Source organism: Gallinula chloropus (assembly GCF_964237585.1).
Source record: "Gallinula chloropus genome assembly, chromosome: 25".
In the NCBI taxonomy this organism is placed as follows: Eukaryota; Metazoa; Chordata; class Aves; order Gruiformes; family Rallidae; genus Gallinula; species Gallinula chloropus.
The window spans coordinates 4,568,413-4,587,155 of NC_140110.1; the positions used below are offsets into that span (position 1 = coordinate 4,568,413).

Here is an 18,743-nt window from a genome sequence, read left to right on the forward strand (position 1 = left end):
TTCAGGCAGGTATCATGGAAAGAGAGCAGAGCTGGTCATTACAAAGTGTCTGGGTCACATGAGACCTGGAGAAACTTAATTAGAAATAAGATAAACGTGTCCCATGTTAATAGAGCTTTGACAAACAAGAAAGAAAAAAAATCCCAACAACTAAAACAAATATTAAACATGGGCTGGTCCTAAATTGAGTTCCATGGCCAGTGATAGGCAGAAGAAGATGAGCAGTTTATTGCTGCTTAGAAATATCCAGTCCTCAGTTTCCACATGGCATCCTTGAGCTCCTGGTTCCTCATGCTGTAGATGAGGGGGTTCACTGCTGGTGGAAACACTGAGTAAAGAAATGCCAATACCAGGTCCAGAAATAGGGAGGAGATGGAGGGTGGCTTCAGATGGGCAAAGATGACAGTGCTGAGAAACAGGGAGACCACAGCCAGGTGAGGGAGGCAGGTGGAAAAGGCTTTGTGCCGTCCCTGCTGCGAGGGGATCCTCAGCACAGCCCTGAAGATCTGCACATAGGACACCACGATGAACACAAAAAAGCCAAAACCCAAACAAAAACTAACGACAAGGACTCCAGTTTCCCTGAGGTAGGCATCTGAGCAGGAGAGCTTGAGGATCTGGGGGATTTCACAGAAGAACTGGTCAACAGCATTGCCCTTGCACAGGGACAGTGAAAATGTATTGGCTGTGTGCAGAATGGAATAGAGAAACCCACTGGCCCAGGCAGCTGCTGCCATGTGGACACAAGCTCTGCTGCCCAGGAGGGTCCCATAGTGCAGGGGGTGGCAGACGGCAACGTAGCGGTCATAGGCCATGATGGTGAGAAGACAGAACTCTACTGTGATCAAAAATACAAAGGACAAGAGTTGAGCGACACATCCTGTGTAGGAAATGGCCCTGGTGTCCCTCAAGGAATTGGCCATGGATTTGGGAACAGTGGTGGAGATGCAGCCAAGGTCAAGAACAGAGAGGTTAAGGAGGAAGGAGTACATGGGGGTGTGGAGGTGGTGGTCACAGGCTATGGTGATGATGATGAGGCCATTGCCCAGGAGAGCAGCCAGGTAGATGCCCAGGAAGAGGCAGAAGTGCAGGAGCTGCAGCTCCCGTGTGTCTGCAAAGGCCAGGAGGAGGAACTGGCTGGTGGAGCTGCTGTTGGACATCTGCTGCCATCAACTGGCGAGAGCTGTGAGAGTCAGAAAATGCAGTGAGAAGTTAGGGAACTCTTCTATGAGAAAACCCTCTTCCAATTCACATTGACTCTCTGTATTAAGGAGGACTTCGTTCAGATCCCTTTTGGGAGGTCTGTTTTGTGCTGCCTTGAACATGCCACTGCTGGGACACCCTGGTCAGCTGTGGCCTCCCTAGAACTCATTCCTGCCTAAGTTCTGTAGAATATGAGTGTCTGTGCTGCAGGGGATATCAGGGAGTTCCCAAATCCCCCCTTGCCAGGGCATTTCTGGAAGCAGCTCCTTCTTTCTCCCTCCCTGAAAATGCCTCTGATACCTGGAGCTGTCCCTGGAGCTGCTTCTCTCTGCCCATGTCACCTCCCGCTCTGTGCTCACAGACGTCCTCTGATGTGGACATTCTTGAGGGGAGAAATAAGTTCTAATGTACCATAGCCAGCACAGCCCACAGGAGAGGAAAAATTGAAGCAAAGACTCTGCCTGGCAGGAAAATGCTTCCTTGATGTTGTTCTTGAAATTCTCTTTGGAATTTCCAAAGGATCAGCTACAGCTGGCAGACAAGCTGACCTATGCAGCAATTTCTTGCAGCAGATGGACCTTATGCTGCTCTTCCCTTGGTCACTCCTTCAACCCACAGGTCCTTGTCTATCCCTGTGGAAAGCTCACCAGTCAGCAGCAGAGTCCCTGCCCCAGATCCCAGCCCCCAGCGCGCAGAGTCCCTGCTCAAAAAGACAGCCCTGGGCACCCCTGGGTGCACACTCTGCTTCACACCTCTGCAGCCATGCCCAGGAGAAGACAGCTGTCCTGCCATGTCCCTCTGATGGGGCACAAGGGCATCCCTTCCAGGCAGCACTTTCTGGTCCTAGAGAGAACCCCACACACTGCCCCATGTCCCAGCTTTAGGAGATCCCTCCAGGAACAGAACCTGCATTGCCCTGCACCCACAGACATACCAGGGAGAGTGCTGTGCAGATTTCTCCTCCAGTGAGCTCTCAGCATCCATCAGCTCTCTCAGCCTCACAGGTCTCCCCTCGGTGCCTACAGGCAGTGTCCCCAGCCCTGTGTGCTTGGCAGAGGAGCTGCTCCTGGGCAGAGCTGTCTCTTGTCAGAGATGCTGGGTTGCAGTGAGCTCCCTCCATCCCAGGAGCCCAGCCCAGCTCACAGCAGAGGAGCAGGCAAGTACGTCACATACTCCATTCCCCAGAGTGTCCTGTGAGGTGTCCCTGAGGCTCCAAGTAACTAACTTGGAAAGACACTAAGTCTTTACTGCCTTTCCCTCCCTTGGCTGGAGAGAAATCCTTCTGTCAAGCAGAGTTGTTTCTCCTGACCAAACCAGAGCTGGGCAGAAGAATCACCTTTCCATGTCTCCCCATGAGACAGGACCCCCAGGCAGGGACAGGGAGGTGACTCTTTCCCCCTGTGAGAGTCACTCCAGGCCCCTCAACATTGCTGTGCAGCCCTGGGGCTGGATGGGGACACAGCTCTGACCTATGACTGCCACAAACCCATTGCAGCTGGGATTCCTCTTGCCCCAGTTTCCATGGCAAAAATATCACACCTTCTGCCATGGAGCTGCTGTTCCCAGCTCCCATGGGAATTACTGGGGGCAGAGGCAAGTTTCCAAGATCCCCTTCTCCATGAGAGTGGACTTGATCTGATGGAAACTGTGTGTCACCCCCATTTGCTGTACCCATAACTGAAGACCAGGAATGAGTCTTTCGGAGCCCATGCCAGAGGCTTCTGCTCCTCATGCACACCTGGGAGTTAGTGAGACAAATGAAGATTGTAGTTTTCCTTGTTATAAATCTCTCCTCACTCCTGTCTTTTACTTCTGAAAACACTTTTCCATACCCAGAGTCAGCAGATGTCCAACAGCAGCTCCATCAGCCAGTTCCTCCTCCTGCCCTTTGCAGACACACGGGAGCTGCAGCTCCTGCACTTCTGGCTCTTCCCGGGCATCTACCTGGCTGCTCTCCTGGGCAAGAATTTAATGATCATTACTGTAGCCTATGACTATTGACTCCACATGCCCATGTACTTCTTTTCAACCTCTTGTTGAAGGGAGTTGACCCAGGTGCTCACCAAAGCTGCTCTATCGCTCCCCTTCCTCTGCTGCATAAGGGAAAGAAGATGTAACAAAAGGTCAGGATAAGGACGGGGAGAGATCATGCAGAGGTCACTCTCCTGAGTTACTCTCCATAAACCTATATAATTCATTACCCAACCAAAGAGAGCAGAGGAATGAGAAAGAAAAAAAATAATTAATACACCCACAACCATCCCTCCCTGTTTTTCCCAGGGTCCCCTTCACTCTCTAATTTTCTCCTTCCTCTAACTGAGCAGCACAGGAGGATGGGGAATGGGCATTGGGGTCAGTTCATCACACATTGTCTCGGCTGCTCCTTCCCCCTCATGGGAGGACTCCTCACAGTCTTCCCGTGCTCCAGCATTGGGTCACAGGACACAGTCTGCAAAGTTCCTTATAGATTCTCTCTCCTTTCTCTGACAGCCAAAAGCAGCAGATAATTCCAATTTCCTTAAATATATTGTCACAGCAAATATATTTTCCCTCCCCTTCCACCATAGCAATGCTGCTGACCAGTTCTTCTGTGAAATCACCCAGATCCTCAAGGTTTCTTGCTCATGGGCCACGCTTAGAGATATTGTGGCCAAAGCTTGTTTACATTTTGGGTGTGTTGTGTTCATTGTGGTGTCCTATGTGCAGATCTTCAGGGCTGTGCTGAGGATCCCCTCGCAGCAGGGATGGCACAAAGACTTTTCCTTGTGCCTTCCTTATCTGGGAGTGGACCTCTTGTTTGTCAGCACTGACATGTTTGCCTACCTGAAGCCCCTCTCAATCTTCTTCCTATTTACAGATTCACTGATTCCCAGAATTGGAGTTTGAAGGGATCTCCAGAGACCATCCAGTCCAACCCCGCTGCCAAATCTGGTTCTGCAGGACAGATCACACAGGTCAGCATCCAGACAGGTCTTTAATATCTCCAGAGAAGGAGATTCCACAACTCCACTCAGCAGCCTGTCCCAGGGCGCTGTCACCCTCACTGTGAAAATTTCTTCTCCATTTGGTGTTGAATCTCCTATTCTCCAACTTGAAGCTATTGTCCAGTCTCCACAGACCACTTAACCTGGTAGAGGTAATTCTTTATTCAGTGTTTCCACCAGCAGTGAACCCCCTCGTCTACAGCATGAGGAACCAGGAGCTCAAGGATGCCGTGTGGAAACTGTTGACTGGATGTTTCTAAGCAGCAACCAACTGATCATCTTCATTGTATGGCTGGCCCTGTCGATTCAATGAAATGTAATCATGCTGAATAGATTGATGGAGATGCAGCTTAAGAGACAATTAATATAACTTTAATATAAGAATTTTCATGTTCTTAAGAATAGATTTGTTTTGGATTTTAGTAGATGTGGTTTTGCCCCAGCTGAGAGCCGAGTACCACACAGTCACTTGTTCTTCTAAAGGGAGTCAAGGGGGGAAGCTAAGGGGGGGGGGGGGAGGAGTGGGAAAGAAAAGCTAAAAAAACAAAGCCAAGGAAACAACACCCCACAGGTTGGGTAAGGATATTTTACTAGAATAGCAGAAAGAGAGATATAACAACGATAACAGGACTTTTTAGCAAAATATATGAAACTGGTGATACACAATGCAGTTTCTCACTGAACCACACAACTCCAGGCCGTGCAGCCCAGAGCTGTCCCGGAACCCAATCATCCCCAAACTGCACGTCCTGGAGCCGCCTCCTCCTCCTCCCACCAGCCCCCTCTTTTGTGCTGATCATGATGTAATTGGCATGGAACACCCGTTGGCCAGTTCGGGTCACCTGTCCTGGCTGTGTCCCCTTCCTTCTCCTTAGTAGGGAAATAGGAACAACTGAAAAGTCCTTGGTTGCTTGGCAACAACCAGAAACATCAGGGTGTTATCAGCACTGCTCTCCTCCCAACTCCCAAACATGGCATTCCATCTGCTATTAGAAAAGACATTAAGTCCATCCCAGCAGAAATCAGCACTCTGACATAATTTCCTTGTCAAAGGTGCTGGCTGGGGAGGCGTGGCGGTGGCATGGTGCAGCACTCTGTTATTGTTGGGTTTGTAAGGTACTCTCTGTGCTGTCACTGGGTGTGAGTGCAATTGGGGCTGATATTGTTCAAATTTTATGGTGCTTTTGTCAGTAAACTGTCCTTATCCCAGCCCACAGAAGCACTGTCTGTTTCTCCTCCAGGAGTGAGTGAGTAGCATGTGGTGCTCAGCCATTGCTTGTGGCAGAACCACCACAGTTTCCAAGCCACAAGCAGTGAATTTTCTAGGAGAAGGTGGTGGGAAACTGTGTCCAAGGCGTTTCTAAAGTCAAGGTAGACAACACCCAGCGCCCTTCCCTTGTCCAAGAAGCAGGTCACCCTCTCATAGAGGGAGATCCAGTTGGTCAAACAGGACCTGCCCTTATGAACCCAAGCTGACTGGGCCTGATCACTTGGGGGTTCTTCATGAACTGGATAATGCTGCTCAGGATGATCTGCTCCATCAGCTTCTCTGGGACTGAAGTCAAACTATCAGGCCTGTAATTTCCCTGATCATCCTTCTGTCCCTTCTTATATAGGGGGTTACACTGACTGATCCAGTCAGCCAGGACTGATGGAAAGTGGCTTGGTGAACCTCTTTCAGCTCACTTGGCTGCATCCCATTCAGCCCCACAGATCTGTGCACATCTCTGTGGTGCAGCAGGACCATCTCCTCCTGGATTGAGGGGGGCTCATTCTGCTCCCTGTCCCTGTCTCCTAGCTCAGGGAATTGGATTCTCTCTGTACAACTGCTCCTATTACTAAAGACAGAGGCAAAGATTTAATTAAGCACCTCAGCCTTGGCCTCATCTTTCAACAATGTTTCCTCCTGAATCTGATAGGGGATGGAGGGTCTCCCTGCTCTTTCTTTTATTTAAATGGAGGACAGATGAATTTCTAGCTGGGCTTTGGACCAACACTGAGGAGAAACTCTCATCCTGTTGTTCTTCCCTCAGCATTACACACCCCACACTGCCCCAGGAAGAGCCTGAGCAATTCCTGAGAGACAGGACGTGTCTTTCTTAGGGCTGGGAGTCAGGGCTTGGCCTTTCTGCTTCATCAAACCAACCCAGGGCTTTCTAAGCATCTCAGCGTCTTGTACACTGCCTTTGCCTACCAGCCAACATGGCCTCCAATTACCTGTTCTAACGAGTCCCTGGGGAGGCTCAGCCAGCAATGGCTCTCAGTGGGACTCATTAATACTTCAGGGTACTTTGGCTTCTGCTTTTGACATGGAATTTTTTGTGTAATTTCCTCTCAGTACCTGAGCTTCAAGGACTCAGCACCAAATGCACCCCAGAGCTAATTAAAAATAAAAAAGCAAGCCCTAATGAGCTGTGTCTCTTCATGTAATTATATTCAAGTTTTCAAGAGATGTACAGATCATTGAAGCTGTTTCAAAGGGAGCTCAGAGTAAAATTGATTTCTTTTTAAGGGTGTAGGTTATTATTTTCACTGTAGAGGAGAGGTGACAACCTCTGACTGAGATTGATCCAGGGTGCCTCCTAAGGAGGTCTGGGCTGGTCTGAAAAAGGGTCCCTTGAGGCAGTGGGGACAACCTTGCTGCACATCTCCACAAGCCCACCATGACTCTCACCAGCCAACTGGGACTTGCATCCCTTGTCCTTACATCAGGTCTCTCTCTGCTGCACTCCACAGTGGGGCATTACAGCCCCTCTGTACCAGCTCCCCTGCTTTCCTTAGAGAACTGGCTGCACACAGGCAGCACAGAGGGAGGTATTTTCCATTCAACAGAAGAAACTTGACAAGATTCACCATTAAATTCAACACTCCTCACTCTATGCCAAGTACAATCTGCCACCAGTGAGGTTCACCTGCCACAAAGCTTAACCCTGTGAGAAATGTTCTAGTGAGGAAGGAGACTGTGAAATCACCACAACTCAAGAGCTGGCTAAAGACAGAATGAGTCAGACAACTGCCAGAAAGGCAAGGGTTTAACTCCCTGAAACTCAGAGCAGCAGCTGGATGGTTGACAGGTGTCTGAATGGTCCAAGGGGAAGGTGAAGGGAAATTTTGAGAGCAACCAGAAGCACTGGTGTGCAGATCCACTGTTGGAACTATAATTTAAGACATGGACAATTGACTTTGGAAAGGTAGAAATATGTGACAGACAGGGGAGATTAAATGCACAGCTGTCCTGCTTCTGGACAGGCAAGAGTTCACCTCCCCAATTAGCCAGCAGTGGTGACTTGAGTTAGTACACTTGAGCTGAGTGTGCCCAGGCTGTTTTCCTCACCACCTCACATCATTCCCCCATAAAAGGGGCTGGTTGGGGAGCGGCACTCCTGGGTTCCTTAAGGGCAGTCTGAGTGTGGCTGTGGCATTTGGTTTGTCCTTGCATTGTGCAGTACCTTGTGATCCTTTGGTCAATAAAGTACTCTCTGTTATCACTGGATGTGAGTGTAGTTTGCAATGTGCTGTTATCATTTTTTCACCGTGATTTTGTCAGTAAACTGTCTTCCTCCAAACCCACAGAGGGTCTGTCTGTTTCTCCTCCAGGAGTGAGCATTATAACCTGATCCTTGTACATGAGGGACCTGGGAGAAATGAGAAAAGGTTTCAGCTGCCTTCCAGGGGAGCACATCATCACCTGGCTACTCCGATGCTGAGACAATGGGGCAGGCAGCCTGGAATTAGAAGGCAGGGAGGCCAAGCAGCTGGGATCCCTGTCCAGAAAATGAGTCATTGACAAGGTGATTGGAAAGAAGTCTCAAGCTCTCAGGGTCTGGTGGCCGCTTCTGTCAAGTGTTGGGGAAAGGTACCCGTTCAGTGAGTATGTCATGTGTTGGCCAGGCAAGTGCATGACCACAGAGCAGAGTATGCAGTGTTTGAGGGGATTAGCCATGTGAGAGATGAATTACTATGATCCTGATGATCTGCAGCTACCCACCATTCCTGATGAAGTCCAATGTTCCTCACCCATGTGGTGTAAGTCTGTGTGGAGTGCACCAGCATCATATGCCAACTGACTGGCAGTAATAGATTGGGGAAAGGGAGAAGCACCGACAGTGGCTGAGGTGTCTGGCCAACTCCTGTGGGGGTGCCCTGTGGGGGTGGTTGCAGCAACAGAAACAAAGCAACCAGGAGTGCAGAGGCAAATCCATCTGTCCATGACTTAGGTGGTGTTCAAAAAGGGGTAGATATCGTCCTGGTTCTGGTCAGGCCACAGTTATCTCACCTGTGCTGGCTGCTTGAGGAGTTTGAGTTGGCCCTGGCTGTTTTTCACACCACCTGACATCACTTCTCCATAAAGAAGCTGGTTTGGGCACCACTCCTGGGTGCCTCCAGGGCAGTCTGAGTGCAGCTGGGGTGTTGGGTTGGTCCTCCTGTCCTGCAGCACTCTGTAACCCTCAGGTGGGTAAGGTACTCTGTTTTCTCACTGGGTATGAGTGTCATGGGCTGTTTATTGTTCTAGTTTCATGGTGCTTTTTTCAGTAAACTCTCCTTATCCCAACCAACAGAGGCTCTGTCTCTTTCTCCTCTGGGAGTGAACCAGTGGTGTGTGGTGCTCAGCCACTGTTTGGGGCTGAACCACCACAAACATTTACATTACTCTCTCCTCTTTTTATTTATTTTCTATCATGTCCTTTAATGCCTCTTGCTGAGGCACCACAAGTCAGCTGAGGCTTCTACACGCACACATTAACCACTGACACATCGGAGCTTCACTTCCAGCAGACCCTGGCAAAAACCTTCATGGTTTTACACAGAGAAACCTCAAGAACTTTTCCAAGCAGAGCTGATCTGCCCCTTCTCATCTTGTGATGTTCTGCATCAGGGGATAATCACAACAGGGGGTGGAACCAACACATCGTCCTCTTTGTGACCAATCCAGCATTGGTGACACATGATAATTTATTCATTGCTGCCCAGTGCTTGCACAGCATCAAGGCCCTTCCTGATTCACATGCTGCTCCACTAGAAAGGAAGCTCAGGGAGCACTGGTTGTTGTGAGGGAGGACTGCCAGGGCAGCTGATGCCAGCTGCCCAAAAGCATCTCCCATGCATGATGACATCATCAGTGAGCAGGGTTAAACCTCATCAAGGGAATTCAGACATGACTGGTGGAGCAGCAGTGTCAAGGAGGAGGCTTTGGGCATTCTGAGGGATGCCATAGCAGCCAGGGCTGCTACACAGCAACCTGGCCATGAGCACATTGGGCAGCACTGGGAGCAGTATGGCCACCCAGGCAAAGGCACTTATTGTTTGACTCAGCACTGGTGTGGACACCAGCAGAGTGTCCAGGAGGGGGGGGGGGGGGGGGGTCGGTCAGGATGAATGTGGAGAAACTGTCACGAGGTTGAGGGAAATTTTGCCAAGATAGGGTTAGGGGTCTTGTGTGGAGAGGCTGTGAGACCTGAGCTTCTTTAGCCTGGGGAATGGGAGTCTGAGGAGAGTATAGGGGTAGCTCAGAGAGCTTGAAAGTTCCTTTTCAAATGAATGGCAATTAAAACTAGAGGTGCAGATGGGTTATAAGCATGGAGAAATGCCATTCTGAGGGTAGTGCTGTGGTGCTTGGAGTTACTTGGAGGAAGTGTGGATGACCTGGTAGCTTGGTTTGTCTGGGAACAGCTGGCGAGGAGGGAGAGACAGCAGTACAGGCAGGGACATCGTAGGGTGAGAACAAAGTGGGGGAAGGGGTTGGGTGCCTGCAGGGAAACAGGCACAGGTGTGGGGCAGAGTGAGATGGGCTGCAGTGCAGAAGGTCGGGGGTGTTGGCCAGGCTGAAAGCAACTGACAGAAACGAGGTCTTTTCCCCCTTGGCAATGGTTGATGTCCCTGCAGAGGCCTCAGAGGAGACACCTTGTCCTCATGGTCATGGAATATCATTGCCTCCTTGAACTCAACCTAGGGAGGCATCCATGTGTCATACCCCTGTCCTTCCCTTGGCATCACACTGCCCACATCCCAAGGAAGAGCCCTGAGACAGAGGTGAGGGTCACGATCTCCTTGCCCAGGGCCTGGGGGTCAGCGCTTGGCATTTCTGCTTCCTCAGACCAAGCCAGGGTGTCCTCAGCATCAGAGCTGCCTGCCCTGTGCCTGTGTTTGTCCTCATGGCCTCCACTTGTGAGGTGTAAGATGTTCATGGAGAGGCTTTGTCAGCAATGGCTCACAGTAGGGCCCATGAATACTTCAAGGTACTTTGGGCATTCGTTCTGACTTTGACATTTTGAGAGGTTTCTTCACTCGCCACGTAGTATCTGTGGTGTGTGGACTCAGAAGAAAAGACACCATGGAGCAAATGAAAATACAGAAAGCCTTAAAAAGCATATCTCTTCAAGTGCTTTTCATAAAAATAATCCAGAGTTCTACAAATAATTGGATTACAGTTAGGTATTTAATGATGAATATTTCAAAGGAATATTACAATGGAGGATATTTTCCCTTTCACAGGTATTTCCTGTCATGGCTCAGTTGATGGAAGGAGTGACAGCAGCATTCTGGGATGGATATTGGTCTCATTTTCCAACTCTCTGGAGCTCAAAGCAGAAACCAGAGAGATGAGTAGCATTTGAGTAACCAAATAGCAAGTGGAGGTGGAAACCTGTGATCAAAGTAAAGTGCACATGTCCAGCCCATCTGTGGAAAAGATGTTCTTAGTCATGGCTGTATCATCAGGACAGGTGGAAACACCTGAATTATGGGGGAGATGAAAGAAACACCCTGGAGGTAATGCAGGTACAGGGACAGGTGAACATTTCTTCTGCTGCCATGGGTCCCAATCCTGGAAATTCCCATTCTGTCATAGTGGGAAAGCCATTCCAGACAAGTGATTCAGCTGATGGAAATGTGAGGTAAATTATTTAAAAATTTATGGGGAAATAAAAGAAAGAAAAAACTGTAGCCCTTTGGAGGCAGATATGATGCAAGGAGAGCACAGCTCGTCATTACTCATCATCTGGGTCACACAAGACCAGAAGGTGCTACGTTTGAAATGGGATGAACATGAAACATGCAATTACATGACAGTCAAAATAGAAGGAAAAAACCCCAACAACTAAAACCACTACAGAATAAAGGCTGGTCATAATGAGTTCCATGGGCAGCAGTATGCGGAAGATGAGCAGTTTATTGTTTCTTAGAAACAACCAGTCATCAGTTTCCACATGGCATCCTTGAGCTCCTGGTTCCTCATGCTGTAGATGAGGGGGTCCACATGGCATCCTTGAGCTCCTGGTTCCTCATGCTGTAGATGAGGGGGTTCATTGCTGGTGGAACTACTGAGTAAAGAAATGCCAACACCAGGTCCAGAACAAGGGAGGAGATGGAGGGGGGCTTCAGGTGGGCAAACATACCAGAACTGACAAACAGGGAGACCACAGCCAGGTGAGGGATGCAGGTGGAAAAGGCTTTGTGCTGTCCCTGTCCTAAGGGGATCCTCAGCACAGCCCTGAAGATCTGCACATAGGACACCACAATGAACACAAAACACCCAATACCTAAACAGATACCAAACACAATGACTCCAATTTCCCCGAGGTAGGCATCTGAGCAGGAGAGCTTGAGGATCTGGGGGATTTCACAGAAGAACTGGTCAAGGACATTGCCATGGCAGAGGGGCAGTGAAAATGTATTGGCTGTGTGCAGCACAGAATAGAGAAACCCACTGCCCCAGGCAGCTGCTGCCATGTGGACACAAGCTCTGCTGCCCAGGAGGGTCTCGTAGTGCAGGGGGTGGCAGATGGCAACGTAGCGGTCATAGGCCATGACAGTGAGAAGACAGTACTCTGTAGAGATAAACAATACAAAGAAGAAGAGTTGAGCCACACATCCTGTGTAGGAAATGGCCCTGGTGTCCCACAAGGAATTGGCCATGGATTTGGGAACAGTGGTGGAGATGAAGCCACTGTCAAGAACAGAGAGGTTGAGGAGGAAGAAGTACATGGGGGTGTGGAGGTGGTGGTCACAGGCTATGGTGCTGATGATGAGGCCATTGCCCAGGAGAGCAGCCAGGTAGATGCCCAGGAAGAGGCAGAAGTGCAGGAGCTGCAGCTCCCGTGTGTCTGCAAAGGGCAGGAGGAGGAACTGGCTGATGGAGCTGCTGTTGGACATCTGCTGCTTCCATCAAGTGTGGAGACCTGTCCAAGGAGGAAAAGGCAGCTAGTTGAGGGAACTCTTCCTTCTTGAAAACCTCTTCAATTCTAATAGAATACCCTCAGATTGACTCTGCATTAAGGACAAGTTTTGTCAAGTCCCTTTTGGGAGCTCTGCTTTGTGCTGACTTGAGCGTGCCACTGCTGAAAGGAGGGTCAGCTTTGGCTCTCGAGAACTCAGTCCTGACAGTCAGCAGTAAGGAAATAGAAGGATGGTGTGATCTCAGACTAAATCCCCTGTGGATAGGAATGAGCTTTTCAGCACTGTCACTCCAATTTAACCCCAGAGCAGAGCTTTGAAGCTACAAATGGGAGTCCTGAAGTGAGGGGAAGCTCAGTGCCAGCACCACCAATGGATGTGCCCAGAGTCCCAGGTATGGTGGGACAAAAGCAGCAAGGACGTGAGGAGGAACAGCAAGAAATGCTGCAGCCAAGGCTGTAAGGACAGGGACAGACAGAGAGACACTCAGGGGTTTCTACTCACTGGGGTTGGGCTGCCAAGGAGAAGACTCAGTATGAAATCCTTGAACTCTGGGTGCAGTTTGTGCTTGGAGACAGAAACCAGGCGGTTGCTTCGGGAAAGTTGCAGCACAACAGGAGATGTCAGGGACGTACCTGACGGATACCTGTTAGGGAGCTCCTTCTCCCTACCTGACAATGTCTCTGCTGCCTGGAGCTGTCCCTGGAGCTGATGCTCTTTGCCCATGTCACCTCCTGCTCTGTGCTCACAGACCTCATCCAAACTGCCTAGTGCTCTGCTCTGCTCTGCAGACCCCTCCTGGCATCAGATCATTGCCCTGGGGAACCTCTGTGTGTGCAGGGCTCAGGAGATGCTCTAACAAGTCCTAATGACAAATGAGTTTGCACTGCCTGCTGCAAAGTTATCAAGAAAAGCTCAGCTCCCACTTCCCACCCAGTGCACAGGAGCAGAAAATGCGTCAAGCTTAGCGAGCTTTAAATTGATTGGATAATATAAAACCGTCAGAAGGCTTTTTACAGGTTACTGATGTCGTCAGGGTTAAAGGTTATCTTCACACCGCAGCTGCAGTTACACCGTCAACACAATGGAATGCTCCTCGCTTCATGATGTTTTGAGACGTCCCGTTCTTCGGGTCTCCCACAGCCTTCACAGCCTTCACAACTTTCGTCCGACCAAGGCTATCAGATCTTGGTCGCTTGCTCCACTGTGCAATTTCGCAGCTGCAGAATCATTGTCTGCTTTTCCCACATCTCCCCCGTTCTGTTGAACAACAGAGGTTCCCACTGAGCCCCGCGCCCGAGCCCTTGATACATGACCGGTGCTACGATTTTTTGTGCCATTTCCAAGTCCCCTTCCCGTAACGCTTGCCGTTTGATTTTGGTCCATACGTTGTGCGGGTCAGGGGGGAACAAATCAGGCTCATCCTCCGGGTCCGAAGGACCAGGATCAAAGGGGTCGTCTTCAGGAGGGTAATTTACTAATCCCCCTTTATTTGAGGATGGCTTTGGCACAAATGAAGGGTCGGTTTCAGAGGAGGGAGGCAGTTCCGGTGGGGCTGAAGGAGCGACAGGGGAATCGTCCCCGTCAGAGTCTTTTCCAGGCGATTGATTCGCTCTATTTCAGAGGAGGGAGGCAGTTCCGGTGGGGCTGAAGGAGCGACAGGGGAATCGTCCCCGTCAGAGTCTTTTCCAGGCGATTGATTCGCTCTATTAGAGCGCTCTTGCTCTTTTAAAGTTTCAAATATAATTCTCCACCAAGGGAGCAGTTTTTGCGCCTGGGGGTCACCCTTTGTGGCTCCGTCCCAAAGTTTAACACCCACGGAGTCCCATATATCCGTTAGTGGGGATTTTAACCTGGACCCACTTCAAGGTGCATTTAAGATCGTGACCCGAAATAGTCTTATCATGTCGAAACTTGCCCTCCCATCTGGATTACCCGCAGCTCACCTCTCTTCCCCGAGGGATTGTTTGCCGGCTCCTGCTTCCTTTCAGCAGCGTACTCTGTAGTTCTGCGGGAGTTGCGACCAGCTGCCAGATAGGCAGTTCTCCAGTTCCTTGGAGTGCCGAGTCGTCCGGTCCGCTTCGGATCGAATCACGTCCTCCGGTCCGCTTCGGATCGAATCACGTCCTCCGGTCCGCTTAGGATCGAATCACGTCGTCCGGTCCGTTTTGGATCGAATAACGTCGGGGTCACCATTTGAAGCAACTGAGAGACGGGACACCGCTTAATGTAAGCAAGTGACCGGTTTATTGCACACATACAGCAGCTTATATATTTTCTAAGTGCGTCAAGCTTAGCGAGCTTTAAATTGATTGGATAATATAAAACCGTCAGAAGGCTTTTTACAGGTTACTGATGTCTTCAGGGTTAAAGGTTATCTTCACACCGCAGCTGCAGTTACACCGTCAACACAATGGAATGCTCCTCGCTTCATGATGTTTTGAGAAGCCCCGTTCTTCGGGTCTCCCACAGCCTTCACAGCCTTCGTCCGACCAAGGCTATCAGGCCTCCCACAACTTTCGTCCGACCAAGGCTATCAGATCTTGGTCGCTTGCTCCACTGTGCAATTTCGCAGCTGCAAAATCATCGTCTGCTTTTCCCACAGAGGGGCTGCTTGGGGGCCCCCTGGGGCCCCTTCAGGCCAGCTAGGTCTTTGGGTCCTGGCTCCTTCACTTTGGGAGCAGTCGCTGGACGTTGGGCATGTTGGCCGGAGAGTGCTTCTCGGGCCGCGGCCTGCCACCTGGCAGGTACCTCCCAGGTTCCCAGCCCAACGAAAGCCCCCAGACCCAAATGGAGAGGGGCTGCTTGGGGGCCCCCTGGGGCCCCTTCAGGCCAGCTAGGTCTTTGGGTCCTGGCTCCTTCGCTTTGGGAGCAGTCGCTGGACGTTGGGCATGTTGGCCGGAGAGTGCTTCTCGGGCCGCGGCCTGCAACCTGGCAGGTACCTCCCAGGTTCCCGATCCAACGAAAGCCCCCAGACCCAAATGGAGAGGGGCTGCTTGGGGGCCCCCTGGGGCCCCTTCAGGCCAGCTAGGTCTTTGGGTCCTGGCTCCTTCGCTTTGGGAGAAGTCGCTGGACGTTGGGCATGTTGGCCGGAGAGTGCTTCTCGGGCTGCGGCCTGCCACCTGGCAGGTACCTCCCAGGTTCCCGGCCCAACGAAAGCCCCCAGAGCCAAATGGAGAGGGGCTGCTTGGGGGCCCCCTGGGGCCCCTTCAGGCCAGCTAGGTCTTTGGGTCCTGGCTCCTTCGCTTTGGGAGCAGTCGCTGGACGTTGGGCATGTTGGCCGGAGAGTGCTTCTCGGGCCGCAGCCTGCAACCGGGCAGGTACCTCCCAGGTTCCCGGCCCAACCAAAGCCCCCAGACCCAAATGGAGAGGGGCTGCTAGGGGGCCCCCTGGGGCCCCTTCAGGCCAGCTAGGTCTTTGGGTCCTGGCTCCTTCGCTTTGGGAGCAGTCGCTGGACGTTGGGCATGTTGGCCGGAGAGTGCTTCTCGGGCCGCGGCCTGCCACCTGGCAGGTACCTCCCAGGCTCCCAGCCCAACGAAAGACCCCAGACCCAAATGGAGAGGGGCTGCTTGGGGGCCCCCTGGGGCCCCTTCAGGCCAGCTAGGTCTTTGGGTCCTGGCTCCTTCGCTTTGGGAGCAGTCGCTGGACGTTGGGCATGTTGGCCGGAGAGTGCTTCTCGGGCCGCGGCCTGCAACCTGGCAGGTACCTCCCAGGTTCCCGATCCAACGAAAGCCCCCAGACCCAAATGGAGAGGGGCTGCTTGGGGGCCCCCTGGGGCCCCTTCAGGCCAGCTAGGTCTTTGGGTCCTGGCTCCTTCGCTTTGGGAGAAGTCGCTGGACGTTGGGCATGTTGGCCGGAGAGTGCTTCTCGGGCTGCGGCCTGCCACCTGGCAGGTACCTCCCAGGTTCCCGGCCCAACGAAAGCCCCCAGAGCCAAATGGAGAGGGGCTGCTTGGGGGCCCCCTGGGGCCCCTTCAGGCCAGTTAGGTCTTTGGGTCCTGGCTCCTTCGCTTTGGGAGCAGTCGCTGGACGTTGGGCATGTTGGCCGGAGAGTGCTTCTCGGGCCGCAGCCTGCAACCGGGCAGGTACCTCCCAGGTTCCCGGCCCAACCAAAGCCCCCAGACCCAAATGGAGAGGGGCTGCTAGGGGGCCCCCTGGGGCCCCTTCAGGCCAGCTAGGTCTTTGGGTCCTGGCTCCTTCGCTTTGGGAGCAGTCGCTGGACGTTGGGCATGTTGGCCGGAGAGTGCTTCTCGGGCCGCGGCCTGCAACCTGGCAGGTACCTCCCAGGTTCCCGGCCCAACGAAAGCCCCCAGACCCAAATGGAGAGGGGCTGCTTGGGGGCCCCCTGGGGCCCCTTCAGGCCAGCTAGGTCTTTGGGTCCTGGCTCCTTCGCTTTGGGAGCAGATGCTGGACGTTGGGCATGTTGGCCGGAGAGTGCTTCTCGGGCCGCGACCTGCAACCGGGCAGGTACCTCCCAGGTTCCCGATCCAAAGAAACCCCCAGACCCAAATGGAGAGGGGCTGCTTGGGGGCCCCCTGGGGCCCCTTCAGGCCAGCTAGGTCTTTGGGTCCTGGCTCCTTCGCTTTGGGAGCAGTCACTGGACGTTGGGCATGTTGGCCGGAGAGTGCTTCTCGGGCCGCGACCTGCAACCTGGCAGGTACCTCCCAGGTTCCCGGCCCAACGAAAGCCCCCAGACCCAAATGGAGAGGGGCTGCTTGGGGGCCCCCTGGGGCCCCTTCAGGCCAGCTAGGTCTTTGGGTCCTGGCTCCTTCGCTTTGGGAGCAGTCACTGGACGTTGGGCATGTTGGCCGGAGAGTGCTTCTCGGGCCGCGGCCTGCAACCTGGCAGGTACCTCCCAGGTTCACGGCCCAACGAAAGCCCCCAGACCCAAATGGAGAGGGGCTGCTTGGGGGCCCCCTGGGGCCCCTTCAGGCCAGCTAGGTCTTTGGGTCCTGGCTCCTTCGCTTTGGGAGCAGATGCTGGACGATGGGCATGTTGGCCGGAGATTGCTTCTGGGGCCGCGGCCTGCAATCTGGCAGGTACCTCCCAGGTTCCCGATCCAACGAAAGCCCCCAGACCCAAATGGAGAGGGGCTGCTTGGGGGCCCCCTGGGGCCCCTTCAGGCCAGCTAGGTCTTTGGGTCCTGGCTCCTTCGCTTTGGGAGCAGTCGCTGGACGTTGGGCATGATGGCCGGAGAGTGCTTCTGGGGCCGCGGCCTGCAACCTGGCAGGTACCTCCCAGGTTCCCGGCCCAACGAAAGCCCCCCGACCCAAATGGAGAGGGGCTGCTTGGGGGCCCCCTGCGGCCCCTTCAGGCCAGCTAGGTCTTTGGGTCCTGGCTCCTTCGCTTTGGGAGCAGTCGCTGGACGTTGGGCATTTTGGCCGGAGAGTGCTTCTCGGGCCGCGGCCTGCAACCGGGCAGGTACCTCCCAGGTTCCCGGCCCAACGAAAGCCCCCAGACCCAAATGGAGAGGGGCTGCTTGGGGGCCCCCTGGGGCCCCTTCAGGCCAGCTAGGTCTTTGGGTCCTGGCTCCTTCGCTTTGGGAGCAGATGCTGGACGATGGGCATGTTGGCCGGAGATTGCTTCTGGGGCCGCGGCCTGCAATCTGGCAGGTACCTCCCAGGTTCCCGATCCAACGAAAGCCCCCAGACCCAAATGGAGAGGGGCTGCTTGGGGGCCCCCTGGGGCCCCTTCAGGCCAGCTAGGTCTTTGGGTCCTGGCTCCTTCGCTTTGGGAGCAGTCGCTGGACGTTGGGCATGTTGGCCGGAGAGTGCTTCTCGGGCCGCGGCCTGCAACCTGGCAGGTACCTCCCAGGTTCCCGGCCCAACGAAAGCCCCCAGAGCCAAATGGAGAGGGGCTGCTTGGGGGCCCCCTGGGGCCCCTTCAGGCCAGCTAGGTCTTTGGGTCCTGGCTCCTTCGCTTTGGGAGCAGTCGCTGGACGTTGGGCATGTTGGCCGGAGAGTGCTTCTCAGGCCGCGGCCTGCAACCTGGCAGGTACCTCCCAGGTTCCCGGCCCAACGAAAGCCCCCAGACCCAAATGGAGAGGGGCTGCTTGGGGGCCCCCTGGGGCCCCTTCAGGCCAGCTAGGTCTTTGGGTCCTGGCTCCTTCGCTTTGGGAGCAGTCGCTGGACGTTGGGCATGTTGGCCGGAGAGTGCTTCTCGGGCCGCGGCCTGCAACCTGGCAGGTACCTCCCAGGTTCCCGGCCCAACGAAAGCCCCCAGAGCCAAATGGAGAGGGGCTGCTTGGGGGCCCCCTGGGGCCCCTTCAGGCCAGCTAGGTCTTTGGGTCCTGGCTCCTTCGCTTTGGGAGCAGATGCTGGACGATGGGCATGTTGGCCGGAGATTGCTTCTGGGGCCGCGGCCTGCAATCTGGCAGGTACCTCCC

The 18,743-nt window shown here is 53.2% G+C and overlaps 1 protein-coding gene across 1 annotated transcript; it reads right to left on the bottom strand.

Annotated features, from left to right (window-relative positions):
* Positions 1 to 11,417: 11,417 nt before the first annotated feature.
* On the bottom strand, positions 11,418 to 12,338 carry LOC311200876 (olfactory receptor 14C36-like; the record flags this gene model as incomplete). Its single annotated transcript, XM_084275180.1, has 1 exon — positions 11,418 to 12,338. The coding sequence occupies one exon, from the start codon at positions 12,336 to 12,338 to the stop codon at positions 11,418 to 11,420; it is 921 nt and encodes a 306-aa protein (XP_084131306.1).
* Between the last annotated feature and the right edge of the window lie 6,405 nt (positions 12,339 to 18,743).